The 26,358-nt window shown below is 48.8% G+C and overlaps 3 protein-coding genes and 1 long non-coding RNA gene across 8 annotated transcripts; 3 read left to right on the forward strand and 1 right to left on the reverse strand.

The window, feature by feature from the left end:
- The first annotated feature begins 1,660 nt into the window (after window positions 1–1,660).
- LOC127604398 (uncharacterized) lies at window positions 1,661–5,618 on the forward strand. 2 transcript variants are annotated; one of them, XR_007963303.1, is made up of 3 exons: window positions 1,661–1,885; window positions 2,463–2,545; window positions 3,878–5,618. It is a non-coding gene; the product is annotated as an uncharacterized LOC127604398 (long non-coding RNA). The 2 variants fall into 2 exon arrangements; XR_007963304.1 differs by lacking the exon at window positions 1,661–1,885 and adding an exon at window positions 2,267–2,352.
- Window positions 5,619–8,563: 2,945 nt separating this feature from the next.
- LOC127604369 (E3 ubiquitin-protein ligase BRE1B-like) lies at window positions 8,564–16,977 on the reverse strand. 3 transcript variants are annotated; one of them, XM_052071361.1, is made up of 20 exons: window positions 16,861–16,977; window positions 16,363–16,511; window positions 16,120–16,287; window positions 15,731–16,043; window positions 15,454–15,657; window positions 15,181–15,302; window positions 14,952–15,098; window positions 14,243–14,317; window positions 14,022–14,141; window positions 13,328–13,507; window positions 13,068–13,203; window positions 12,836–12,957; window positions 12,453–12,715; window positions 12,244–12,361; window positions 11,668–11,817; window positions 10,336–10,545; window positions 9,884–10,009; window positions 9,344–9,484; window positions 9,048–9,149; window positions 8,564–8,822 (listed from the first exon to the last, which is right to left on the reverse strand). In XM_052071361.1, exons 2-20 carry the CDS (start codon window positions 16,498–16,500, stop codon window positions 8,646–8,648), a joined length of 3,012 nt encoding a protein of 1,003 aa, XP_051927321.1. In that variant the 5' UTR covers window positions 16,501–16,511; window positions 16,861–16,977; the 3' UTR covers window positions 8,564–8,645. The 3 variants fall into 3 exon arrangements, 2 of the variants coding, with proteins under 2 accessions (XP_051927321.1, XP_051927320.1); XM_052071360.1 differs by having other exon boundaries at window positions 8,565–8,822; window positions 10,336–10,548; XR_007963300.1 differs by having other exon boundaries at window positions 8,647–8,822; window positions 9,267–9,484; window positions 10,336–10,548.
- A 190-nt stretch (window positions 16,978–17,167) lies between these two features.
- Window positions 17,168–21,088, forward strand: phkg2 (phosphorylase kinase, gamma 2 (testis)). The gene is made up of 10 exons (XM_052071375.1): window positions 17,168–17,387; window positions 17,638–17,749; window positions 17,881–18,056; window positions 18,139–18,193; window positions 18,359–18,424; window positions 18,498–18,661; window positions 18,756–18,846; window positions 19,436–19,589; window positions 19,742–19,867; window positions 20,155–21,088. The coding sequence occupies exons 2-10, from the start codon at window positions 17,655–17,657 to the stop codon at window positions 20,398–20,400; spliced, it is 1,173 nt and encodes a 390-aa protein (XP_051927335.1). The 5' UTR covers window positions 17,168–17,387; window positions 17,638–17,654; the 3' UTR covers window positions 20,401–21,088.
- A 340-nt stretch (window positions 21,089–21,428) lies between these two features.
- si:dkey-220f10.4 (tubby protein homolog) lies at window positions 21,429–25,544 on the forward strand. Of its 2 annotated transcripts, XM_052071370.1 has the most exons (13): window positions 21,429–21,560; window positions 21,648–21,794; window positions 22,334–22,490; window positions 22,581–22,781; window positions 22,897–23,022; window positions 23,104–23,238; window positions 23,325–23,488; window positions 23,623–23,784; window positions 23,878–23,990; window positions 24,077–24,191; window positions 24,262–24,360; window positions 24,436–24,607; window positions 25,392–25,544. In XM_052071370.1, exons 2-13 carry the CDS (start codon window positions 21,753–21,755, stop codon window positions 25,523–25,525), a joined length of 1,620 nt encoding a protein of 539 aa, XP_051927330.1. In that variant the 5' UTR covers window positions 21,429–21,560; window positions 21,648–21,752; the 3' UTR covers window positions 25,526–25,544. The 2 variants fall into 2 exon arrangements, 1 of the variants encoding a protein (XP_051927330.1); XR_007963301.1 differs by lacking the exon at window positions 25,392–25,544 and having other exon boundaries at window positions 23,878–24,191; window positions 24,262–24,365; window positions 24,440–24,574.
- The last annotated feature ends 814 nt before the right edge of the window (window positions 25,545–26,358 follow it).

Below are 26,358 nucleotides of genomic sequence, written 5' to 3' on the forward strand. Positions count from 1 at the left end.
TTTAAGTTTCTGATCATCTCCCAAAAAGAAGGCACACTATTTGATGTTGCGCTTTCCTCAAAAGAAACATTTCCCCTTACCACAAGACAACAATTTGGGTTTTTATTTTTGCTGACTCATGTGACGGCGCAGAGCGGCCCCGAAAACAAGGTTCTGAGCAAACCGTGACTTTTTCATTTGGACCGCCTTTGCTGTCAGGAAAAAAAAAAATCATAAATTGACTTCCAAGGAAATGAAGGCCTCAATCATGTGACCTTCTCACTTTGGAAGATGTGAGTGTCCCTGACGCAGAGCGTTGGGGTTATTAGCGTCTGGGGGTAGGGTGGGGCCTCCCGCAGCCGTGCAAATTTGCAATAACAATGCAGTCAAGCCATAGCTGCTCTGCGCCAAACATCTGGAGGTACGCGACACCACCCGACTGATTCGTGCCTGTTTCAAAGTCGGCAGTCAGGTCCAAGCATTGACCTTCATCCGAAGCTTTTTTTTTTTTTTAATGGTCGCATGTATTTACGACATGACTTTCCATTCGATGGGTCCTCGGGTTACTGATACGATGCAACACCCTTCCCGAGTTGTCCACGTAACCCAAATCATTATACTTGTGCTGGAGCGAGTATTGAAATAATAATTGCAGTTCATAATTATAATAAGGGCACATCGGAGACATGAAACAATGAAATAAAAACAGTTAATACGACGGTCACTGCACGTCCTGGTGCCACGTGACCATCGAGGCGATGTCAATTCATTCATTGTGCGCCGTTTGGAACCTCGCGACGTAAGTCGAGACCTCGTAAAAACGACGACAATCCAGTACTATGCAGTATTTTAGCCAACTGAGGGGGAAAAACTGACCACTTTGGTTGAGTTGAGTATGATGGACTGTAAATGCCTCGTATGACCCTGAGCGCTCGACCTTGTCAAGCTCCGCTGATAACTTCTGATTTACACAAGTGGAGGGTTGCAAATGACGTTTTAATGTTTGTTTTTAGAAATAACCGTGCTATCACGTTTGTTTTTGGTTCATGTTTTGACTTGCCACTTTGGCTTTTATTTTAAAGGGTGGGGGAAAATAATTGTCGCACAATTCCGATGGACAGAGAAGCAAGGTACTCGAGGGTAAAAACTGGCAAAACTGAAGGCGGTAAGTACCATTAAACAGTAAACGATTCCTTTGTGCCTGGTTGAGCTGGGAACGAAGTTCGCATGTAATGTTTGATCGTGTCATGAATTTCGCTTCATTTCACTTTGTTTTGTGATTTGTTGCTTGGTAAAGCGGTTTGGTTTTCATCCACCAGAGGGTGCTAATTCACCTTGATAGATCCGTAGCAATGCAAGAGCACAAGCTTCAGTATTGTTTGCGATCATTCTGTAATTTTTGAACGTTATTTCATGGGATACACAAAGGCAAAGACCAAGGATGAAAGGATGCGTAAAACATACCGTGCAGATTATATATATATATATAAAATCTACTCTCCACTATTTTGATCAAATGTGGGTAGACGGAAGTTCGATAATTCGACCAGCTCAGTGGATCAGCTGCCCTTGAAATTTCTGGTTCAAGATATACCCTAATTTAGTGTCAACCTCGGCGAAAAGCTGCCCTTACAAATGATTACGATTCGAAATGATTTAAAAAACGTATAAAATACGGGGAAAACGTACAAGTCGACAGGTATGCTTTTGTGTTTTTGCACGCTTGGCTAACACTGTCAATTAGATTCAGATTGCTTGCCAAACGCCTTTGTGGTTTCCCGGACAGTAGGGGGCGATATATATAGACATCCAATTCACCAAGAAGAAGAATAAGTACCAGCACAAGAGCGATACCACATCCGGTTCAATGAGCAAGTGTTTCCGTCGTCCACAAGCCCTTTTCTCAGTGAGTAATTTTAACATTTTAAACTGACTTCGCAGTTTATCTCTGAATGTATTGATGTCGACGTTTGGGGAACGTTAGTACGACACGTTGCTTCTCTAATGTTGTGGTTGTGACTCACTAAGTCACTGGAAGTTATCGTTAAAAACAACGTCAGCAAAGGGCAGTGAGCGAGCACGCCGCCGACAGGTAGACCTCAGCTGTAATCAAAAAGCAATCGAGAACCGCGTTTGACTAGAATACTATTCTGTATGTTTTCCACACCAAAGCTGCGATCGGCAGTGGGAGTGTGATGGCTTCACATCGGGGTGGGGCGGGGGGGGGGCAGATTTTTTCAAAACTATTCACACAAATGCACCCGTGACTTTGTTCACTTGTTTTGTACTTTAGGTGTGGGAGAGAGCAGTGAGTAGATCGCTCAAACAGATGTATTGCGAGTGCCGGCACGTTTGGAAATGGGCGGATTTAAAGTAAAATTCTGCCACTTTACGAATAATGACTAAAATTAAAAAGAAACGATTTTTTTAATGGACTCCAGTGTGTGACTTTCCACTTTTCTTTTGTTTTTCTGCCTGACCAGGTTAGTCGGATTACTGGGCCGAAGGCGCAGCCGCCAGACTCGGAGGACATGCGGAAGGGACACCACCCTGCATTTGGACACGTGTGAGGACTGAGCTGTGTGGTGTGCTTGAAGAGCTGATGTCTGATGACGCGTTGCACCACAAGGTGGAGGTGAGTGCGCCCGCCCGTCTGTCTCTCTCTCAACTTAAACTTGTGCTTCGTGTACTGCACAACAGTGTCAACTCCACAAATACCACCCGAGCATCATCAAGCACTTCTGGAATACATTTTTAAACCTTGAGGTGGACCAAGTTAGTTTAAAGATGTGTCTCTGTATGCAGATATATATATCTACATACATATGACTAACTTGGCCCACTTCAATGTCATTTAAAAACTTGACCAGAAGAGTGTGATCATATTGTGGAGTACACGGCACTTAGTTTTTGTCTCAGTGAGAGAAGTCGGACATGCTCGTGTCCCCCTTGGTGTGTCATCACACATGAGCTGGTCAAGCACATGCAAAGACTTAAGCTGCTCCCATCTCGGGCCTGTCGTCAGTGTTTGTGTGTGCGCAACTTGAACTGGCCCACACAAACAGTGACTGGTAAAATGCCTTCACATTGTCCTGTTTGCCTTTCTGTATAATAAATAGTTCAACTAGAATTCGAGTCTTTGCCTTCCATGACTAAGTCCATCCTCAACTCACTCAAAGCCTTTCATGCTGAGTGGTCACTGCAGCGGAAGACCTTTCAAAGTCTCAAGTCTTGAGGAGAGAGTTGCACATCAGTCACTTGTATGGCCACAAGTGTAACACTGCTGTCCCGTTAGTCTCCCCATGACTCAAAACTCTAAGAATTGAGCTTTTGGGTCATGTGAAACCGACGGGAACAGTGAAAAGACTGTCTGGTGTGACCGAAGTGCAGCTCTCGCCTCAAAACTCAAGTGGGACTTTGAAAAGTTTCTGTGAAGCTTGCCCAAACCACACCCAATTTGGAATCCACCAATCACGATGAGGCATTCATTTGCATAAATTTGCATAGCAAATCAAAACACTCAGATTTGCATAACCACGCCCACTTCATGGTATCTGACCAATAAGATTGCTACAAATTTGCATATCCACGCCCAAAAGACGCACCCAATCAGAGCGCACCTAATTTGCATATCTACGCCCTCGTCTCCACCAATCACAGCATGTTATTGCCATGCTCCACCCACTTCCACATTCATCAGCCAATCATGAGCCGCCATTCCAGGTTTGCCACACCCACTTCAAATTTCCCAGAAAAAATCAAAAAAAATTTTTGAAAAAAAAATTATTTTTCTAAAAATAATTTGAAAAAATGTTTGAAGTTATATTTTTGTAATGTGTTTAGGAATGAAGTTGAGAGTTAAAATGTTCTTTGTATTCAAGCTTTATTTCTTTTGCAGAACAGACAATCACAAAGCAGAGGAAAAAGTTGCAAGTTGGATGGCAGTCTGCTTGTCGCTGGGTGGCAAGTGGTCAGCTCGTGAGAAGAACGTCGGACAAGTGCGCCGACCTGAGAAGAAAGACATTTGTGAGTTACACGCAAGTCAATGTCTTGTGCAGACAAAGATGTTGTCGGCATGTAACTTACCAGCGAGGTAGACAACCAAAATGCAGTTCCACTATACCCGAACCTGCTGCCGCACAAGCTCTTCATTTTTCAACCAATTAATTCACTGGAATCTTTTGCCGCAACACTTGGTCCAGCATGATCAGCACCAACAGGCCAAGCTGCTACTGGTCCAGTGACTCATCCAAGGTGGTCTAACCTGCCAATGTCACAAACGAGGCTCGTCAACTCCTTTTTGTACCTTTGAACGGCAACGTTGAAAATGGAGGCAGCGGTGAGGACCTGCTACAAGCTTGTCGCATTTGTCTCTTTGCCCAGCAGGCAGAGGGTCTGACTGGAAGCTGCACTGCATGCAGAATGAAAGAAAACGCAGGTGAGCGTGCTTGAAAATTCAATGTGCTATGCTTTTTGTTTGTAGCTTCTGTCACCTGACGGCATGCATGACATCAGGTGGATCGTGAAGCCACGTTTCCCCGAGGGCCTGCACCAGCGCCGCCTCCAACCAACAGTTCCAGGACTTGGATTGGAATTTTGCGACAGGCCCAAACCTTGAGGACGACTCGACTTCACAATGCGTTATCTGGTTCTTCAGCACCACCTGGTGGATAAGAGCGGGACAAACGCAATGCTGAGTAAATGTCTTGGGGTCACGCTCCCGCCCATTTCCCCCCTGGTGCAACACCTGATTCAAATGATCAGATCATCAGCAAGGTCGTTGAAAGCCGGACAGCAAATCTGATCATTTGTCTCAGTGTGCGAGAGGGCAAGAAAGGAGCCCCGCCACCGTTTCATTTTTGCCACAGGTGCGCCGGCTCACCCAGCTCTCTCTCAAACTTTTTTTCAAATTTCTGGGTTTGACACCTGCGCTCAATTATGTGCTTTTGTAATTTCGAGTACTCGCACCTTTGCACCTCTATAAAAGAGTTGGCTTCACTTGTGAAGAGCAGAGCTGGACGCTTCTTCGACAGCACGGCGGCCTGAAAGACACGGTAACGTTAGCCCTCGACCCTTTAATATTCAAACCTTCCAAGCGTGTGACTGGGCACCCTGATATTTGGAAGACCCAAACGAGCCAGGATGGCGGCCATTTTGTCAAGGTGAGCCTGCGTAGACAGAAATGAGAATAGACGCATTCGGGATTTAGTCTGCTATGTATTCAAAAGTGGCAGTTTTACCTTGTTGCAGTCGATTTGGCCATTCTGTAGAAGATGCAAAGCCTGTGGATAGAAAAGAGACAAATTAGTTGGGCTTGCTCCAAATGGTTCACAATTTAAATTGCACATTGGAACGCACAGCAAGTGTCCCATTTTAGACGCGATTTGAAGATTTGTCCCTGTGAACAGAAAAGGCACAATTAGTATGCACATTCTGTTTAATTGTGGAAATGAGTTGTCTACTTACCCTCTCGGCGAATATAGCTTTCCTAGGAAGTTGGAGAAAAAAAGCGTTTGTTGCAAGGTCGCAGGAGACGTTAATTGCAATGCTCGAGCAAACATTTGCGTTGAACGTGCTGCTTTCCATTCAAAGTGAGGAAACGTGAGTGTGTTGAGAGGCTATTAAAGAGTAAAAAGTCATCTTGTTGGAGTTTTCCGGAACGTTGCGGAGCAGGAGCAGCGGGTGGCCGAGCGGAGGCTGTCGATGGTGAGAAAGAACGATTGCCTCGCTGTCGCCGTTTAAATAGGTTTCCGGTGGTGACGTCACTTCCGGGAAGGTAAAAAAAAAAAAATCTATAAAGGAGTAAGCGAGTACCCGGACTTGAACCGGAGTTCACCAGTCGGGACTCCCATTCGTACACCATTACGCCATTTTCTGACACTTTCACCATCCGCTTTTACATGTATATTAAGAAAGAAGGAGAATGTGAAGGGGTGGAATAAAACTTTCTGCATAAGGCTGAACGCGGGTCTCGAACACGAGTTGACCAGGTTGGGTTCGCATTCGTATACCATTGGGCCATTGTCTGACAGGTAAAGGAGTCATGTTTACATGTATATTAAGAAAGATGTGTGTGGGGGGGGGGTGTGTGTGTGTGTGGGGGGGGGGGGTCTCACGGTCTGCAACACTTTATTCAGCGGCCACTGTGTGAACACTCCTAAAGGACAAACTAAACATGAAATACGATTATTAGCTCCAATGGTATGTTTTGCTCTTTGCCTTTGTGTATCCCATGAAATAACATGAACTGACCATGTATAGTTTGACGTTTTCAGCAGACAAATCGACTATGTATAGTAAGGCTTTTTTTTTTAAAAAAAAAAGATGACCATTGTAGAATGTTTGGATAACCACGCTGTTTAGGGCCACCATGCTGTCGAAAAGGCATCCCGCTCGACCAATGTGCCAACATTTCACTCATTCGTTGAAGAGGTGTGCAAGGGCCACCCAGAGCCAGAATTGAACCCTGCAACTCTGCATACACCGGGTGGCCGCCGCACTCGCCAGTCGGCCGCTGGGCCTCACGGCGCAGAGGCGCAAGGGTTCGGTTCCGGCCTCCCTGTAAGACAATTGCATGTTGACCCTGTGCGGGTTTTCTCCAGGTACTCTGGTGTTCTCCCACATTTCCTAAAACAGGCGTAGCAGGTTAATGGAACACTCAAAATTGTTCCTGGGTGTGACCGTTTCACAGCCTTTTTTTTTTTTTCCCGACATTCTAACAAAATCTTCTGGAGCGTTGATGTAACTGTTCCCAAAAGCTGAAATAACACTTTTTTTTTCTTTTCCTCCCCCCCACCTTCTCTGTGGAGTCTGGAAGTATTCCTACACAACATGGTGTGAACTGCTTTTCCCACAAGTTCTAACGTCAAACAGACGCGAGCCAACCTCGCAACTCACGCTCACGTCGGCCTTACGAGCGGGAGGAGGGAAAGAGGAGGCTCATCGCATGAGTGACGCCTGAAGAATGTCCCCGCGCAGATGTTTTTCTACTCGACCTTTAGGACGACCCGGAGCTGCGCAACGGCCGCCCATTTGAGCTGACTTTCCACTGCGGTGATTTCATACTGTAACGAGCCACTATAAGCTGCAGATGTTGTGTCGAGCTCGGCGAGGGGCGCCATGGCAACGGGAGAGAAACACACAAAATAGGAACAAACGAAAAGCACACAGAAAAGCCAATCGTGAAAACAAAACACACGCAACGCAGACAACACATTCAAAGCAGACGCAGGAAAATAGATGACGCAAGACAGTCACACAAAGAAAGCAAACACGGACACACATGAAGCGCACACGCAAACCACACAGATGGGAAAAAACAAAAACCATGGGCACGGTTTTGCGCAAAAACGGTCATGAAACAGACAAACGAAATAGCTGTGAAAGTTTGCATGCGACACAAAACACGCACACGAGACAACACAAACGCATACAAAAAGCACAACAAAAAACATCTCCACACCTCACAACGCAAACACGCACATTTTTTTTTTTTTAAACGAAACACACCCACACACTCGCCGAGCTCCTCAAGCTGATGTCAAGCGTGTCGTATGTGCTGACTGCGTGCCAAACTGGCCGGCGTTTCTGCAGGCTTATTATCCACGGCGGTGATGTCACGCATTCCGCGCGTCGGCCGCTATAAATTACAAAGACGCGCGTGCGTCACACAAGCGGGCCTCCTCTGCGCAAAGTAAGAGCGTTAAGCCGGCCGCTTTCATTTCCCCAATGCCAAGAACCGCTTCAAGATGTGTCGGGCATTCCTCCGAGCAGATGTTGGAGGCGAAACGAGAGCAGCTGGACACGGACGGACGCATACGAGCACGCCAAGTCTTTGAACAGCTGTTTATCATTCACCTACAAACTCCACTCGGTCACTCTCGGTTTGGTGCGCAGCTGACACCGATGCCTTTAAGGCAGGGGTGTCCAAACCTTTTACGAAGGGGGCCAGATTTTATGTGGTAAAATGTCGGGGGGGCCGACCTTGGCTGACATTCTTTACATTGAACAACAATATTGTTCAACAATTTTTAGTAAGCCAGTCTTATCTTATTGTTTCACATTTCCATTTTTATTTTAATTTCAACAATTCATTTGAAACAGGTACATCACATGAAACTGCTTATTCACTTGACTTTTTCTTAAACAGAAGTGTCCCGAGTGCAAATTGATTGATTTAAAACATAAAATGTATCACCATGACTTTTCAATAGTCACAAAACCTTTGACTCGAATAACGGGGAGATGAACAAGCAATACACATATCCACAACTGCAAGGATCATTTGAAAATATGACATATCAGTCAATATAAACACGCAGTGATGTCTTGTTAACTCGTGAGTGATGCCCTCTAGTGTCTCAATGCTATTACTCATTTAGTGAATGCTATTACTCATTTAGCCACTAGAGGGAAGCAGTACTCTATGAAACATCACTCACCGGTCTACGAGACCTCAGTCAATGCAACACGTGTTCCATTGCGCCCAACCTGCGGGCCAGACGGCACTGATTTTATGACAGGGGCCGAGGGCCGGATAAAATTCAACGGCGGGCCGGATTTGGCCCCCGGGCCGGACTTTGGACATGCATGCTTTAAGGAAACGTCCCAAGGGAAACAAAAGCCGGGAACGTTCATGTCCGTTTATTTAATTTATTTATTTATTTCTAGGTGATGTAGATGCGATGGAAGTCGTTGGCCCCGAAGGCGCAGTTGCACTTGGGGCATTTGCGCTGGCGCGTGTCGTAGCGCATCTTCAGGCAATCGTAGCAGAAAACGTGGAAACATTTGGTGAGCACCGTGTCTTTGTCGCGCGTGTTGCAGCACGGGCAGCGCAGCTTGGCCTGAACACACAAACCAACATTTACAGCACACGCGCTAGATATGCTCCGTCGCTGTGCCGACGCAACGCAACGCCGGGCTCCGGAAAAACCTGAAGCGATATTCGCGGGGAAGCCGACATGTCGGCGTCGTTTTTGGTTACGTTTCCTTCCCGACAGGAAGAGATGCGGATGTTGCTGGGGGATTTGTTTTTTCCGAACAAGCCAACCTCATCAAATTTCTCGCACCTTGTACTGGTTGATTTCCTCCTGCAGGATCTCGTCGGCGTCAGAGTACACCTCCACCTTCTTCTGTTTCTCCAGCTTCCGCCTCAGCCTGGACAGGTCCTCCTGGGACGACGCATGAGGAAAGGCAACAGTTAGACTTATTTCAATTCAGTGCACGGCGGGGATTTGTCCTCCATTCAGAAATAACAGAGTGGTCCAAAGAAAATGAAGCCATGTTACCTATCGTGTGCGTGAGACGCTATTTTCCAAGGTGAGGCGATGTGTTTTGACGAAAAAAAAAAGAAAACAAGAGTGACCTGCGCTCGCTTGAGATTGCTGCTCTCCCTCTCGCGGGCCGTGCGGTTCTCGGCCACGGCGACTTGGATCTCTTTCAGCTTTGCCTGCGTGTGCTCCAGCTGCACCTTCTGGTCCTCCGCCAGCTGTGCAGCTTCCACCGCCTGGAGCAGTAAACAAAACAAAACAACGGCGCTCTCTAACAGCCCTTCGCAAACAACTTTTTCCAAACATTCTACGTGCAGGGAGAGGACCCGCGTCATCAGAAATTCATTTCAATCCAAGTGCAGGACAGAAGCCTGAATTTTATTTGCGGCTCATCGGAGGCACTCGAAGGAGACGTGCCCACTCTGGTTGAACATGAATTTGAATGCGATCGGGCCATTCTGCAAATAGTTGAGAAGAGACTCTCAACTGTATGAGAAGCCGTGCTTCCGACAGGCGCCGTGAAACGCACCGGTGTCGGCAATTTTTCCAAGTTGCTCGCTCCGTCCGGCCGCAGTGGAAGCGCATGCTCATTAGTGAGCGCCGAGTGCCAAGCGGCAAAGCGGGCGGGGCCTCACCTTCCGCTTGTTGAGCTCCAAGGCTTGAGTCCTGAGCGACAGCTCTTTCTCCAGCGTGGCCAGCGCGCTCTGAAGGACGCCCTCCTTTTCCTCCAGCTTCTGCACCACCAGCAGCTGAGCATCCACCTGGCGGCAAGACCACATGAAGGACACTCGTCGTTGACGGGAAAACTCGCACTTGCTGCTTTCGCACGCGGGCCAAGGCAATCAAAGTGTAGCTAGTGCTTTGGCTCCACCTGGTGGCGTCTTGGTGGAAGTGTGCCGATTCAAAACGATATTGTGCCACAGGCAATTTTAACCTTTTTTTTTGGTTTGTGCGGCATGAATAAAATCATGCTCACTCATGGCGTCGTCATAGCGGCCTCGGCGAGAAAATATCTTCAAGCACGCCAAGAGAACGAGAGAGGCCAACCTGACAGACTTTCAAGGGCTTTGACAGTTTGGGCTCTCACCTGCGTCTTGAAGGCGAGGACCTGGTCGGCCAGCTCCTCCTTCTCCTCCTTGAGCAGCTTGTAGATCTGGTTGGATTTGATGCGCTCGCTCATCAGCTTAAAGTTGGCGTCGTCCTTCTCGCGCAGTTGCTGCAACAGCCGGCTGTTCTGCTCCTGCATGTCCTCGAAGGCCTGGCCCGTCACGTCCATCTCGCTCAGCAGCGCTTCCTCCTCCTCCGGAGAAACCAAATCGTTTCGGTCAACGCCTGCTTCCGACGAGAGCAATAAAAGGAGCAGCGGAACGAGACGCCAGGAAGCGGGCCTCGTATCCGTGCGCTTAGACCCAGAGCACAAAATCTGCGTTTGATTCCTTGGGATTTACGCTCCTCACGGGCAAGCCTGGAAAGACAACTGGAGCGGCTTCTATATTAGATGTTTTGGTCTCGAACAAGCGGAATCCGACGGGAAGCCATTACGCCGAGCAAATCTAAAACATCCCGAGTTAGTGTGCTTCACACGGGGCCCGAGGCTCGATAAATCGGCATGAATCTGGACGGCGTTAGATGGACGGGACCTTCCAAGCAGAAGGTGCCGCGGGGGCTACCTCAACACACACGTTTCTCATTGAGCTCATCAGATCGGCACCGAACCGTTTCGAGCAGCATGTTCTTCAAACATTTTCGCTCCCGGGAGACGGAACTCAACAAAACTACCGAGTGCAGCGCGAAAGGCAATTGTGAACATTTTATTTCAAAGATGCTTTTTCCAAAACGACGGTAACATTTTGCATTGAAAATATTTGAGAGCTCGAATTGCAGCATACATAAAGTGTGAGATTTCTTGCGAATTAGCCCAAAGCTGAGGTTGGGAGGAGTGATTGGTTTCATATTTCTTCTCTTATTGCAACATATCTTTTCATGAATTTCGTACGTGTGGCCCTCTCAGGACCTAAGTGGGGGCGGGAGGAGGTTCCCCAGTGCCGCAGTTAAAAATTCAAGACACCCAAGGTCAAAGGTTCTCATATCAAGAGTAGGACATGCGTTAACGTGGTCGTGTCCACGGTCCCGCTGGCTCAGGTTTAAACAAATGACAACATTGCTGAAGCGACACTCCACCTCAATTTGGCCGATTGCACATCTCACGACAGACATGCGTCGCGTCATTCCCCTGACGTGAGAGACTTGGACCAAGTTGCGCCAAAGAGGCACACCCAAACAGACACCCCCCCGCCTTCCCCACCCCAAAAGCTGTTTTTCTGCATTCAGAGGCACGGAGGTCATTCTACGACTCCTGCTCTTCCGATTGGCTCAGGTTCAACTCGGCTCGCGCACTGCGTCTTGAAGCGGCACATACCTGCTTGGTGGCGCCCAGCTTCTTCTGCAAATGCTCGATGGTGTCTTCGGCCACTCGGATCTTCCTGAGGGCGTCTTCGTCAGCCAGCTTCTTGCTCTCCTTCTTCTCGCGCTCCTCCAGCTCGCGCACTCGTATCCGCAACTCGTCCACCTGCACGTGGACGTCATAGAGGTTGGCTGAAAGGCGCGTGTGCAAAGTCGGCGCGCAAGTCAAAGGGGATATTTCTGACGAGACAATTATCGTCAAACTGCGGAGAACGACAACCTGTACAAGTCACTCGTGTTTTTCTTTGTGGTTGATGAGCACTACCCTTTGCAATTATGCGCATAAAGTTTAAATTTGTTTTTTTTTCAGTATTGATATCTGCACTTGGAATGACTCAAACCAGGATTGAACATTTTGCCCATACGGCGGGGAAAGGAAAAGAAATCCGGTTTCGCACATCGTGAAGCAAATGTGAGGAACTACATTTGAAAATTGGAAATCTGATTGATGCGGGGAAATACTTTTGAGATTTTAATTTGAGCCCAACTTGCAATGAGTCACACTTAAAGGAGAAAAAAAAAAGAGCGAGACCTCTGCTTTGGATTTCCGTTCAGCCGCCATGAGCTGCACTTTGTCCCTCTGCTCCTTGGGAGCCGATTTGTACATGTCCAACAGGAGCTTCATCTCCTTCTGGGACTCCTGAGCTTTCCTAGAGGGCGGCAAAGCCAGAAGGCGTTACACAAGGCTCAACAAAAGCACTGGAAAAAGAGGGGGGGGGGGGGTCGCAACGGGGGACGTACTTGAGCTCGACTCGGAGCATCTTCAAGGTGTCCGAGTCTTTCCTCTTGAGCTCGTCGCTGCGTTGCCTCTCGCGCTCGCGCTCCCGCTCGCGTTCCCGCTCGGCCTCCCGCTCCCTTTCGCGGGCTCGCTGCCTCTCCAGCTCCTTCCTCCTCTCCTCCTCCTCCTGTTCTTGGTCCTCGTCTTCGTCTTTCTTCACGTCGACGGCGTCGCCGCTCGACTCCTCCAGGACGAGAACGCCGGCGTCGCTGTTCAGGCAGCGCAGCTTCCGCCAAAACAAAAATGAGTTGAGAGCCTCCGTCGCCGCCTTTGGCCCGGTCAAAAATTAAAGCTGGGATTTGGCAAACGGTCGAAAAGCAGACCGCCTCGACCCCAAGTCGTCTACCTTGTTGATTTCGATCTGGGTTTCGCGCAGCTTCCTCTTAAAGCGCTGCACGTCGCCTTTCAGCTGCAGGTTGTGGTTCTGAAGGCTGCTGATTAAGTGTCGCATCTCCCTGTTGATTGGTCCTGGGGAGGATGGGGGGGGGGGGGGGGGCAAAAATGTCAGCACTCTATTATGTCAGGATAACGGCTGTGTTTTGCCGTGGCACACTTTGTCGCTGTGGCGCATACGCTACCCGCTTGCTCGTTGGCGGCAAGATTTTGCTCAAACTCGATGCGCAACATCTCGTATTCTTTGCGCACTTGGGCTAGCGTGTCCTCCAGCTGGATGACTTCGGTGCGCAGCTTCTTCTGCAGGGACAGCTCGTCGCTCTGCGTGGTCAGACGCACGCACGCAAGCGGCGTCAGCAATGTTGCGGGGGTGCCGGGACGACTCGATTACGGCGCGGACCAGCGAGGGCGGCGGCGAAGAAAAGGCAATTAATTTCAAGTGTACCTCCATGTGCTCAATCTGTCTGAGGTGGGCGTTCTTGGCTGTGAGCAGGAGGGCCCGAGCCTCGTCCAGCTGGGTTTTCACTCCCAGGGACTCGTTGTAGAGCAGCGAAAACTGAGACTGCAGACACTTGTACTCTAGCGTCTCCTTCACGACCTCCTCCGGAATATTACGCAAATCCATCTGGAACAAGGAGGAAGAAGCGGCAGCGGTGAAGGCGCGCGGGCCTCGCTCGTTCGGAATCGCCAAATGCAGCGGACATATCAAAAGTCTACACACCCCTGTTCAATGGCCAATTTTCTTTTTTTTTTTGTGATGCACAAAATAAACGAGACCAAGAGAAATCATTTCAAAACTTTTTACAGCATTAATGTGAACTTAATTGGAACAAAATTACCCTTTGTTTGAAATTCATAGAGAAGTCAAAAGAATCGACTATAAAGATGGATTCGGGTCACAAACGCACTCTGTTCCAACAGACACTTTTTCTTTAGTTAAATGAAATCTAAACTTGAGCTGCGGTTTATCTGGGAGACGCTCCAGTGGATGTAATGCACGGCGCATTCCAGCAGAGCTTAATTGCTCCCCCCTCGTGGGTATTACGAGAACACGCAAACCGTGGCAGCTCCTTCGGTACGAGGACCCAAACACACACGGCCTGCAACGGCGCAAGCCGGCTCTCAAACGTGGCCGTCACCTTGAGCTTCTCACTCTCCCTCACGGCCTCTTGCAGCTCCACCTGCAGCTTCTCCAAATCTGCCATGCGGCTATTGGCCAACTCCTGGTTGTGCTCCAGCTCCGTGTTAAGACTCTCAAACTGCGAAGGAAGCCGACCCCCACCAAAAAAAAAAAAAGAAAAAAGTTTTGAATGGAAGAGGCCCAAAATGGGCGTGCGTGTCATTTTTTTCAAGCGCTCACCTTTTGAATGGTTAATGTGATTTGTCCGCCAGCGAGCCCACCAGAGCTGCCGGTGCTGCTGTAACCAGATTTTAGCTGCAAACCACAAACAATTGGACAAAAGTCATTCATCATTTAGAAATTAAGAGGAGGCTACAGATTGGATTTGCGATTTCTCTTTCTAGTTTGAACTAGCAGTCCATCCATTTTTCTCTTTTGCCACGCCCCCAAAATACTGAAGTGCTCCATGGATGAAACGCACCCCGGCTGTGGAAGAGCGTTTGACCCGTACAGGATCCAACTCGTTTATTCAACCAGTTAAGGAAGAGCAAGTTTTGGAAGGTCTAAGTTTTGTTTATTTGGATTTCTTCCTTCCTGTCACGAGGATTTCAGAAAAATGATTGAAGTTGATCCCACATGACCGTGGGTGAGAGGTGGGGTACGTTGCAGGGCATAATCAGGCAAACAACTGCTCCCACGCCAACTCGTGATTTATGATTTTGAGATACGGGAGGAAAAAATACACACGGAGGAGATGGTTTTGAAAAGTTTTCAATAACAGCTAACATTGGCTGTTAAGGGCGAGGGGACTTCGAGGCAGGGCACAATCTGACTTATTATTATTATAATGCTTTAAATCCTAAAAATGGATTTTTGTTTGTTTGTTTTAGTATCCAAAATTTTATCAGATAATTCCCAAATTCACATAGTGGAAATCATAAAACTGCACCTGCTCCATGGCCTCTGCCAAGTGCTTGTTGAGCTTTTGTTCCCTGTTTCGGAGTTTCTCAATGTCCCACTGCAGGTCCTCCACAGTGGTTTCCATTTCCGACACCTTAGTCTCCGCACTGGTCACCTTGTCCACCCATTCGTTGTACTGCCAGGGGGAGGGTAAAAAGGCTCGTTTAATTGTGACACGCGTAGGCGGGCGCGAACCGAGCGTGTCCGAGGCATCTCACCTCCATGGATGTTTTGTGATGTCGGCCCTGCAGCAGAGTGGCCTGGTCTCGCAGTCTGCGGTTCTCGTCCAGCAGAGTGCGGTTCACAGAGCCCACGCTGGCCAGGCTCTCATCCTCGCACCCTGCAGTGAAAGAACGGCCACGGCTGAGTTGGGCGGCCTGACATATGACCGTGAACTTCCCAGGGAGAATGTGTTTCGCCCTCGCTGTCAGGTTTGCAATGTTGAAAAGAGGCAAAATTTTGCCACCACCATCAGGACACATTTGTCATACCCGCCGCTTGGATCTGTTTGCACATGTCGTCAATGCAGCTGTGCAGCCTGTCAAAGACACACACGAGGCAGGCGATGGCATCCTTGCTGAACAACATGCGGTGCTGGAGATGCAGTGAGACCTCCTCTTCGCTGCTGTGCTCCAGCGTGGCCAAGAAACCTTTGGCGCTGACGCTCAGGGGGGGAGGCAGTGGCGGCAATGATTCTGCGTATAAGAATAAATGATGATATAAAAGATTGGATTAGAAATATTGAAAAAGCACACAAGAGCAATTAACCTGCGGTTGGTTGCCGCGGGGGCTCTGTGGGTGTTAACTGCTCCGATCTATCAGGGGGTGGAGGCTGCTGAGGAGTCTCTTGTTGCCCTTCTTTCGTGACTTCATCTTGCTGTTGATGCTCTGGTTGTTTTCGGTCATTCTGTGCCTCAGGGAGTGGAGGTGGAGGCACACCGCAGGTTGGCGACGCAATATTGACAGCGTCTGTCTCCATGGGCACAGGATCAGGAAGTGGAGCAGGTGGGGGAATTGGTGTTGATGCTACTGGGGCCACTGGTTCGATGCATTTGCGCAGAATATGGACCTTTTCTTCCAGCTGGAATAAAAACGTTTTCTGCAATTACGTTGCGTTTAAGAGAACAAGGTCATACAATTGTTCCATGTACTCGTACCTCAGACCAGTAGCGGTTTACAATCAGCAGTGTGGTGTCATCAGTCGCTTGCCTCTTTTCAAGCTTCTCTATTTTCTCTCGCAACTCGTCCTCCATCGCCTGCCGCTGCTCCAAGCGCTCACTCAGCTTCTTATTCTTAAACTGGATCACTTTCATGTCCATTTCCTCCTACACATCAAATAAGGGAGGCTTGACCATGCTGAATTAAACTTCGGGAAGATTTGCAGATGTAGTTGGGCTCACCGTAGACGAGACTCCTCCTATGCGAATGGGCTCAATGAGAGTGGTGGTGGTCTTCTCCTCCTTTTTGCTTTTCTTCTCAGGTGGGCCGGGGGGGCTGTCCCCACCGGAGGGACGCTTTCCTCCCCCTGCACCTGACATCTTGACTTCCCCTGCATGGAAGCCAACATGAAGTAACATTAAAACTTGCTCTGAAGGAACAATAGCATAACCATACTCATTGATTCGTATCGACAGTTAACAACGAATTTAGTCTCGTTTGAACAACAAGCGCCCTAACTACACGGTTGCAAACGAATTAATGAGCAAATATATCTTTCGATTTGTTAATCCGGGTGACGAGTGGCTAGCCAATCCGAAAAAATATTTTAGATTAGCCCGTGCGGCTAAGGTAAGGTAGGCTAACGCAAACACCAACTCCGCCAAAGCACACAAAAAGCACATTTCTAGATTAAAATTTAAATGTGAAGCAGCCTCTGGTTTTCTATCAATAATACAAACCTTCCCAGGAGCGACTTGATGGACCACTTTGTATGCAGCGATGGCTGTTTGAAAGTGCTCTATAAATACTGTTGACTTGACTTGACTTGAACAGCTAGCGGATGTAGCGATACGCACTTCCGCTCACAAGAGACGCCGGCTAGCAAAATATCTTTCTAATTTTCGTTTCTACTACTATAAAATAAAATGGTTTAACTCTTTCTGCAACCGGAGCTTCCCTATTAATTCTAATAAAATATACTAATTTTAAAAAAGGGGCCGGGGGGGAAACACCACAACGCACTCCGGCCACACGAGGGCGATACTGACGGCAACCAAAAAATCCAAACCGAATCAGTTACGAGGAATACAGGCAAAATGTCATCACTTTGCAAATATTGTACCGTCTTGTTTTGGCGGAGTCGCTTGGGATACAATCGCCACTGACGCGGGTACAGTGATGGCTTCACATTAGCTTTGTCGCATCACCGTGCACCCTTTTGATCGCTGCCGCGGTGGCTGTTGTGAGCGTTTCTCTGACATACATGGTGAGTACGGAATAGCTTTGCACGGTCAGTGAACTGCGGCGTGCGAGGCCATAACGGACACTTGCATCTTACTCATAGCATATTTTAGAAACAACGCGAGAAAGATGTGGAAAAGACACATCTCAACAATGTGGAATAACAGCAAGCAGACAACACACACACACACATACTTCCCTGTACGTAATGCAGTTCCTGTTATTGAGTATTGCCTTGAAGTTGAACTCTGACTACTTTTTGTTGTTGTCTAAAGAGTCCCATTCCGTAAGCATGACAAAAGACATAGTGCTTGGCGATGATCTGCCTGACTGGGTGGGCGCAAAGGAGTTTTACCAGAAGTATGACCCCAAAGAGGTGATTGGCCGGTGAGTCCATTTCAGGAACAAAAATAAGAGCAGATCCCCGTGGAGCACCACGGTGTATCCTTTTCCATATTCAATACTTCCTTGCGGACGAGTAAGAAGGCCGTTCTCTTCATTTTGTATGTTGTTGTCAGGGGCGTGAGCAGCGTGGTGCGCAGGTGCGTGCACAGACACACGGGGCAGGAGCTGGCCGTCAAGATCATCGAGATCACCGCAGAGAAGATGACCATCCAGCAACTGGAGGAGGTGAGGACATCCACGCTCAAGGAGATCCAAGTCCTCAACATGGTCAAAGGCCACTCGTCAATCAGTAGGTCCAAAATGCACTCATGCCACACTTTGGAACGGCAGCCCCTTTGTTAACGGCCCTTGATTTTTTTTTTTCCACCTAGTTACTCTCGTTGATTCCTATGAGTCCACTACCTTCATCTTCCTGGTGTTTGACCTGTGAGTAGAATGACATATATGGCTGATACATATTGTAATACCTCTACTCTACAGCAGTCGAGGCTTAGTATTCAAATGTTGTTCAAAGCAAACTGGTCATGCTGATATCACGATTCCCGATATCAAAATGTAATCCTTGTGACCGGAATTTGTTTTTCTTGACAGAATGAGGCGGGGGGAGCTGTTTGACTACCTCACAGAAAAAGTTACCCTCAGTGAGAAAGAAACGAGGTGAGTTTGCGCCATTGATGCTTTTTCCCCTCAATCTTTTCATGGAATCGCCATCTTCCGCACGTCACTGCAGGAGCATGATGCGAGCTCTGCTGGAAGCGGTGCGCTACCTCCACTCCCGCCACATCGTCCACCGCGACCTGAAACCTGAAAACGTTCTGCTGGACGACCAGGGACACATTAAACTGTCCGACTTTGGCTTCTCGGTGCAGCTGCAGCCCGGGGAGAAGCTGAGAGGTACTCGAGTGAGAATCGCAAAGTGTTCAGTGAGTTGCTGCGAGACACGAGACGCGTTTTAAAAGCGTCGCTCTTCGTCTGTTGTTGTAATTAGAGCTTTGTGGAACACCCGGCTACTTGGCTCCCGAAATACTGAAATGCTCCATGGATGAAATGCATCCGGGCTACGGAAAAGAGGTTGACCTGTAAGTCCAGACCAGATGCGCGTCATTTATCACATCCGTCAAGGAAGTGTGGTTTTACATTTGCTTATTTTGTTTCTTGTCTCCATCTTTTCGATGGTTGTGTAGTTTTCCACACATACTCTGGGGTGCATTTTCTCCAGCTAGATGTCGAGCCTTTAAAAAGTTCCTCCAGGCTTTATTTAATAGCGGATGTGCATACTTGTCCAACCACATTCTTGCTATTTTTACTTCTCCTCTCAAAAATAAGAAAAATATTCTCCGTGACTCCCACGAGATCAACATACGTCCGTGATGCGTCCAATTTGAAGTGATTGGATGAGCTCCGTTTAGGCAAAAGTAGTCCTTTGCCATCTTATTTGGAATTTGTGGCAGGGCTTGGTCCATTTCCTAAATTTGCCTCTTCGCCGGTACTTTGGCGGCCTCTTGTGGTACATCTAAAAAGTACCTCAACCGCATTCCCTTGCACATTTCCCCGCAGCCTCCTGCTCATTACCGTTTGTACGACATTGCGAGCATGACATCTAAAAGTCTGATCCACCTCTGCGGCAAGGAGGCCAAATCGAACCAGTCTCTGTGTGTGCCGCCACAGCTGGGCATGCGGCGTGATCCTCTTCACCTTACTGGCCGGCTCGCCGCCCTTCTGGCACCGCAAACAGATGCTGATGCTCAGGATGATCATGGAGGGCCGCTACAAGTTCGGCTCGCCCGAGTGGGACGACCGCTCGGACACTGTCAAGGATCTGGTCAGCTCAAATTTAACTGCCTCACACTTGACCCCCGGGAATAGCAAATGGCAATTTTCATGATTTCGACTTGGAAGCTTCCACCGTATTTGCCGGTCCCGTGAGAAGTTTCACGCTTACCTTGGTGTTTGGCCGCCGCCGCCGCCGTTCAGATCTCCAGGCTGCTGGTGGTGGATGCTGCCGCGCGTCTGACGGCCGAGCAGGCCTTAGCTCATCCTTTCTTCAGGCAGTACCAGAAGGAAGACGTGCGATGCTTCAGCCCCAGAAGGTCGTTCAGGGTGAGTGCCTTCACAAATTTGCCTACGGAGAGAAGTAGAACAAGTACTTGTGCCATTTCTCAGGACTCTGTTTTATTGTTCCAAATACATTTCAGAATCTGTACTTTTTGACTTTTAACGAGTAAAATTCGTCATTATTTCTACTTTTACAGTCCGCCCACCCACAAATTCTGTATTTACCTTGACCTAAATAAACCCAAGTATACGTCCTTCTATCTATGCGAGTACCTTTTTCCCCCCTCACCTCTGAAATCGTCCGATGCGATCCGCCGCCGTCTCTCGCTCAGGTGCTGATCGTGACCGTGCTGGCGTGCATCCGGATGTACGGCCGCTACCGCAGGGCCCGCCCGCTGACCCGCGAGGTGCTGGCCCGGGATCCTTACTCGCTGAGGGGCGTGCGCAAGCTCATCGACGGCTGCGCCTTCCGCATCTACGGCCACTGGGTGAAGAAAGGCGAGCAGCAGAACCGGGCCGCCCTCTTCCAGAACACCGCCAAGGTCATGCTGCTCGAGCTGGAGGACTTTGAAACATAAACCTCATCTTTAGTCTTATTTTTCATTTTAAGAGGAGGGACTCGGGGAATTTATGCCTTACCGCATGCTGTCTCAAGCACGCACATAGTTTAACAAAAATAAGAATCCTGCTAAGCATTTTTTGGGGGGGGGGGGTGTGAAGGGGGTTGTTTTAAATTGCCTCAAGTCGCATTTTTTGCAGTGCGCTTAGCGCTAAAGGGCGTTTATGCACGTGCTCATTCGTGTTTGGGGGGCGGGGGGGGGGGGGGGGGGGACTGTGATTAGCTATTTAACATGAAACTACTCGGTTTGCTTTCGTCGGGTTTCAGTTGAACCTTTGGGATGAATCTAAAATGTACAAGTGGAGAAATGTGCGTTTCACACTTCCGAGAAGGTCAAATCCAGTTCTGGAAAGGATCTGGTGCGTTTTAGGTTCATCCTCAAATGTCAACCAAACGTTTCACGAGTCGTCCATTACGCGTATGGCTCGATGGTGTCTCATATTTACAGATCTTCTAAGACCAATGTGAAATATTTACAGCGTGTACTGTACTTGGCATGTTTTTTGGTTTCCAAAAAAAACAAATCTCCATGTTTCTTCAAGAAGAAACCAAGCGTTTGTGACCGTATTTCCTGTGAAAAACTCATTCCACTGCACCATGACCGTTGAAAGTGACGAAATAAAAACTATTTAATATTTGCTCCACAACTTCCTGTCATTTTTTTCCCCCCCTCCCACCTCTGACTCTCGGTGCCTAACGTTACAGTGCAATTTCATACAAAATGCACATGAAAGACAAAAAAAGATGGCAATTGCTTTGAAAAAAATCCAAAAAAGTTGAACAGCTAACCAAAAATGTGACGCCCCTTTCTGCATCGCTGCAGCGTGGCTGTGTCCATGGCAACCGGGTACCTCACTCCCACGGAATCCATTAAGTCAAGAGGTGCGTTTGCTCGTCTCGCTTTGATGTTTCAAGAACCCGTTTCGGCCGCTTCACCAGAGCTGCTGCCGAATTGAAAACGCGTCCATCTGCCTCTTGCCAGGATGACGTTTTTTTCTTCATTTTGGAGCTATTTGCGGAGAGTTCAAAAAAAGAAAAATGATACAATTATCCCGTCGGTTTTACGACTCTGTTGTCGCGGGACTGTAAAGAAGCCTTTGTGGCCTGCGCCTTTCCTTGGTTAGTCATCCACGCCGGCTGAGCCGTCGCTCTGTTTAAGAACATTATCCCCCCCCTGTAATCCACTTTGCCTTCTGTTCCGTGCAGGTGAGCAGACAGTCAGATGGAGCCGGGGGCCGCCACTGTCGCACGCCCGCTTCCTCTCTTAATTGCCTCGAGTGTTTTCTTTCCAGCCCGCCGCCGCTCGTCAGGATGGAGGATCCGGACCTACGGCAGCAGAAACTGGACAATCAGGTCAATAAACGACAACGATACATTATTCGACTGCTCGGTGTAAAAAGCAAGGCCGGCTGTGCTACTTTTGTGTTGTCTTTGGAGAGTTTTGAACAATGAATATGGCGTATTCCGTTTTCCAGGCTTACTTTTCATCATATCTGACTTTGCATTTGTCAAACTCACCTGCTATCGAGCTCGAGGCAACGTGAGCGTTGTTGATTATCTTGGCTTGACGTGCTACGAAAAGAGAAGAAACGCATCTAATTCCGATTGGGTTACTGGGTCGCTCGGGTCAAATGTCAGAACGTAAGGGACAATGTCGCTCATTGTTGACCAAAGTCAAAAGTCGCTCTGTGAAAATGACATATTTGCTTCATGGAGGGTGACAAATGAAATAAGAATAACCATCGATTCATTTGATCATCGATCGAGTCGTCGTCGTCGCATTTGTAAACTGACGAAACTGAAAAACAAATCCAAGTGCAACAGCTGCTCAAGTGCGTAGTAGAAGTGCTCATTCAAGGAGGAGATAACAGGAGGTTCTGATCGTGCCCCAGCGATCCATTTTGATGAAGAAGCAACAAAAGAAACGGGCCGATTGTCAAATGGTGGTGGCCAACCGGGACGCGCGCCAAAAGAACCGCAGACAAAAAGGCCGCTCGGACGAGACGCCGCTGCTGATCAGCCAGTCCTTGAGCAACATCTCCCTGAACGGTTGGTTCGAAAAAAAAAAAAAAAAAAAAATCACCCGGTGTGCCTTGACAACCGTTGAAAGAAATCCTTCCTATGCCATTTCCCGCAAAGAACAAGTGGAGCACGCGCATGACAACCCGATGGACGTCATCATACTGGCGGAGTGCGACGGCGACGCGAAGGCCGCCGCCGTCTTAAGTGAGGTGCCGGCCGACAAGCCGCTCGGTCCCGTAAAGATCAACTTCGACGTCGAGCACGAGGAGGATGAAGCAGAGGACAGCGAGAAGACCGAGAAGCAAGAGAAAGTCCAAGGCAAGGAAGCAAAACGTCTCGCCGCGTTGCAGATTTTCAGCGACTATCGGGGGTTGTCTGGAGCAGATCCGCCGCCATAAACTTTGTACCCATGAGCAACATCCATCAATCGCAGCTGCGGCGGACAATGACGGACAGGAGAAGGCCGAGGAGAAACCGGAGAGAAAAACCAAAAGGCAAGACAAAGCCAAAGACCGCAACGATGGACAAAAGACAAACAAAACCACCAAAGAGCGCACAAGTAAGCGGGACCTTCCTTGTCCAGATTATTTGGACTTGGCGGAAGCTCGCGACTATGCGTCGTCATTTCTATTTTGTGCAGAGAAGCACCCGCACGACGCGTCGCCATCGGCCCCGGAGCGGACGAAAAACGGGCGCGGCAAAAGCGGCGACGATGAGCAAGACGACTGCCCCGCCCACAACTCCCCGCCTGGGAGTAAAAAACATCTGGACACGTGTAAGGCGTCCGTGTGCGGCCGCCGCCATCTGGGCGGGCTTAAAAATGTGAAATAATCTGCTGCGACTCTTCCCCCCCCCCCACAGCCAGGTGCCAAATCAGCGACGACAGCAAGGACGAGGACCTTCGGCCAGAAGGGAAAGAAAGGAGGAAGAAGAAGAAGAGAGCCGAGAAAAACACACCGAGTGTGGCATCTCTCAACTCCAACTACAAGGAGGGCTCGTCTTCAGGCAGCGAATCCACCAACGGAGTGAGTCGGCACAAATGGAACCAACGTTTGGGCCCAACCGTAAAACTCTCAAACGCGCGTCTGCCCGATTGCTACATCGGCCAATCAAGATGGATGACTTGAGTGGGCTTTTTTTTTTTTTTTTGTCGCTCCAGACGGCTTCTCGCATATCATTGGAGGACCTGGAGGAGTTCGCCTTTCGTCCCGCCCCCAGAGACCTGACCATCCAATGTCGGGTGACCCGGGACAGGAGAGGCATGGAGAAGGGCATGTACCCGACGTACTATCTTCATATGGAGAAAGACGACGGAAAGAGGGTGGGTTTCTCATCTTGGGGGCTCAGTGAAAGGACTTCCGTCGCCTGTGTCGTGTCACGTGTCACTGTGTCGGTTTTCTCCGTGACCACAAAGGTGTTTCTAATGGCGGGCCGCAAAAGGAAGAGGAGCAAAACATCCAACTATCTCATCTCAACGGATCCCACCAATCTGTCCCGAGAGAGCAGTTGCTACATCGGAAAGCTACGGTTGATTTTCTATTTCGCGAAAAGCAGTCAAACACTTTTGGAACGGTGGCGTTTGCAGAAAGACATGATAACGTATGTTTTTCCAGGTCCAACGTTCTGGGAACAAAGTTCATCGTCTACGACGGCGGCGAGAACCCCGAGAAGAAGCCTTTTATTAAAGAGTGTGAATCTGTGCGACAAGAGCTGGCGGCCATTTGTTACGTGGGTTTCGCCGTCATCTAATTCCGCACTCGCTCCGCCGACTAACGAAGCCTTTGAATTCCTATTGCAGGAGACTAACGTGCTTGGATTCCGGGGCCCCCGCAAAATGACAGTCATCATCCCGGGAATGCTGGACAATGACGACAGGGTGTCCATCCGGCCCAAAAAAGTCAGGTTACGATCCGGGCCTTGCTATGACGCGATGGCGAAAAATGCTTAACCGGAGTGTTGGCGACGCTTTCAGGAAGAGGAAACCCTGCTGGCGCGCCATGCCGACAACAACACGGACAAGCTGGTGACCCTGGTCAACAAATGTCCCAGCTGGAACGAGCAGACGCAGTCGTACGTGCTCAACTTCCACGGCCGCGTCACGCAAGCGTCGGTGAAAAACTTCCAGATCATCCACCCGGAGAATGGTGAATTCCAAAACTGCGCCATGATTTATTGCCACAAAGGGATGGTTCGATTCGGAACCTTGTCGGTACAAGGCCAACACTCGGCATGGGCGCATATCGTGAGTTCATCCATCCATCCATCCATCATCTACCGCTTATCCGGGGCCGGGTCGCGGGGGCAACAGCTTTAGCAGGGAAGCCCAGACTTCCCTCTCCCTAGCTACTTCTTCCAGCTCTCCCCGGGGGATCCCGAGTCGTTCCCAGGCAAGCTGGGTGACATAGTCTCTCCAGCGTGTCCTGGGTCTTCCTCGGGGTCTCCTCCCGGTGGGACATGACCGGAACACCTCACCGGGGAGGCGCTCAGGAGGCATCCGAATCAGATGCCCAAGCCACCTCATCTGGCTCCTCTCGTTGTGGAGGAGAAGCGGCTCGTGAGTTCAGATGATCGAAAAGGATTTTATCTTGTGCCCAAGGACATGACTTCACGGGGGGAATAAGTGGGGTACAGCCAGATGAATGTTAGAGTTTTCTCTGCGCTTGCATACCATTTCCAATAAGAAGCCGACAATTTTAGAGGAGATCGGCTCAAATGCTCAAGGTTAGCCTACACGATGGCGTTCTGAGTTCAAGGGGCGCTCAAGCGGAGTGAGAAGCATTCGACACTGAGGCTTGTGGTCAGGAATCAGCTCAAAAGGAGATGGCTTGAAATGCTAACGTTGGTCACAAACGGAAAGCAAGATGGCAATCCCCCCCCCCACACACACAACTCGCCACGTCTGACTTACGTGGTGCGTCTGTCTTCCAGGCGACTACATCGTGATGCAGTTTGGCCGCGTTTCCGAGGACGTCTTCTCCATGGATTACAGCTTCCCCATGTGTGCCCTTCAGGCCTTTGCCATCACGCTGTCGTCTTTCGATGGAAAACTGGCCTGCGAGTGACCCTCTGCTGGCTCTTGGATCTAAACTACACATTGAGGGGTAGGGCGGGGGGGTAATTAAAAATGCAACAACCAAAAATAGCCTACCGAGCTTGGTTTCCTGCCACGTGTCCTTGGATAGCGAATGCAAAAGGATTTAGCGTTAGGAATTGTGCACAATTCTGGCCCATTTTTATATTCATCCAATTTCTTGTCTTTATACATTGGTGCAATTTCAAAGCAATCGCTGGAATAATAAAATAATCAACCATTTATGACCTTGCTTAACGTGTGTCAGTGGACCGAATATTTGCAGCCAGCAAGTCGATTTCATGTCTATTATTTGGGGATTTCAGTGCACCGACAGTTGTTGCTTGTATGACTTGTCCAATGCAGTTTTCGTTCAGTTCGAAGCACGTTCAGAGGCAGAGTCATCGGACTTGGCGTGTTCAGCGTAAACTTTAAGGTCTCTTATCGCCGATGAGGAAAGGGATTTCTCAAAGTGGTGCAAAGAAAAATACTTTGGTATCACATGGCGCACATCTTATCGCGATTACTTCTTGCGCCACAAATCGACACGTTTCCAATTCGCAAGAGCAAAAAGCTCCTTTGCACCACATTAGACAGGAAGGAAGGATAAATATAAATTCTCGACGCAACTTAATTTTTTTTTGCAGTAAGCGTTACGGTAGTGTGCATGAGAACATTTTCAAACAGAATGAATATCGGGCCACTCACATTTTATAGGCGAATGTTTGTCAGCCGACAACTTCTGATCTTTTACACAATCAGCACACCAGCCGTTTCATCATTTCGGGTTGTGCAACTTCATGCGGTTCAAGACGATGATGAGAT

The sequence above is a fragment of the Hippocampus zosterae genome, chromosome 7 (assembly GCF_025434085.1).
Source record: "Hippocampus zosterae strain Florida chromosome 7, ASM2543408v3, whole genome shotgun sequence".
Taxonomy (NCBI): domain Eukaryota; kingdom Metazoa; phylum Chordata; class Actinopteri; order Syngnathiformes; family Syngnathidae; genus Hippocampus; species Hippocampus zosterae.

Bases quoted from the DNA above. Each gene is read 5' to 3' on its own strand.
- si:dkey-220f10.4 (XM_052071370.1), top strand. From the start codon at position 21,753: ATGGAGGATCCGGACCTACGGCAGCAGAAACTGGACAATCAG. The intron at 22,782-22,896 runs GCAAGGAAGCAA...CATCAATCGCAG, and splicing joins GAAGCAAGAGAAAGTCCAAG to CTGCGGCGGACAATGACGGA. The intron at 23,991-24,076 runs GTTGATTTTCTA...ATGTTTTTCCAG, and splicing joins TGCTACATCGGAAAGCTACG to GTCCAACGTTCTGGGAACAA.
- LOC127604369 (XM_052071360.1), bottom strand. From the start codon at position 16,500: ATGTCAGGTGCAGGGGGAGGAAAGCGTCCCTCCGGTGGGGACAGCCCC. The intron at 16,044-16,119 runs GTACGAGTACAT...TTTTTATTCCAG, and splicing joins TAAACCGCTACTGGTCTGAG to CTGGAAGAAAAGGTCCATAT. The intron at 10,549-11,667 runs GTATGTGCCGCT...GTTTCTCCGGAG, and splicing joins AGCTGGGCGCCACCAAGCAG to GAGGAGGAAGCGCTGCTGAG.
- phkg2 (XM_052071375.1), top strand. From the start codon at position 17,655: ATGACAAAAGACATAGTGCTTGGCGATGATCTGCCTGACTGGGTGGGC. The intron at 18,194-18,358 runs GTGAGTAGAATG...TTTTCTTGACAG, and splicing joins ATCTTCCTGGTGTTTGACCT to AATGAGGCGGGGGGAGCTGT. The intron at 18,847-19,435 runs GTAAGTCCAGAC...GTGCCGCCACAG, and splicing joins TACGGAAAAGAGGTTGACCT to CTGGGCATGCGGCGTGATCC.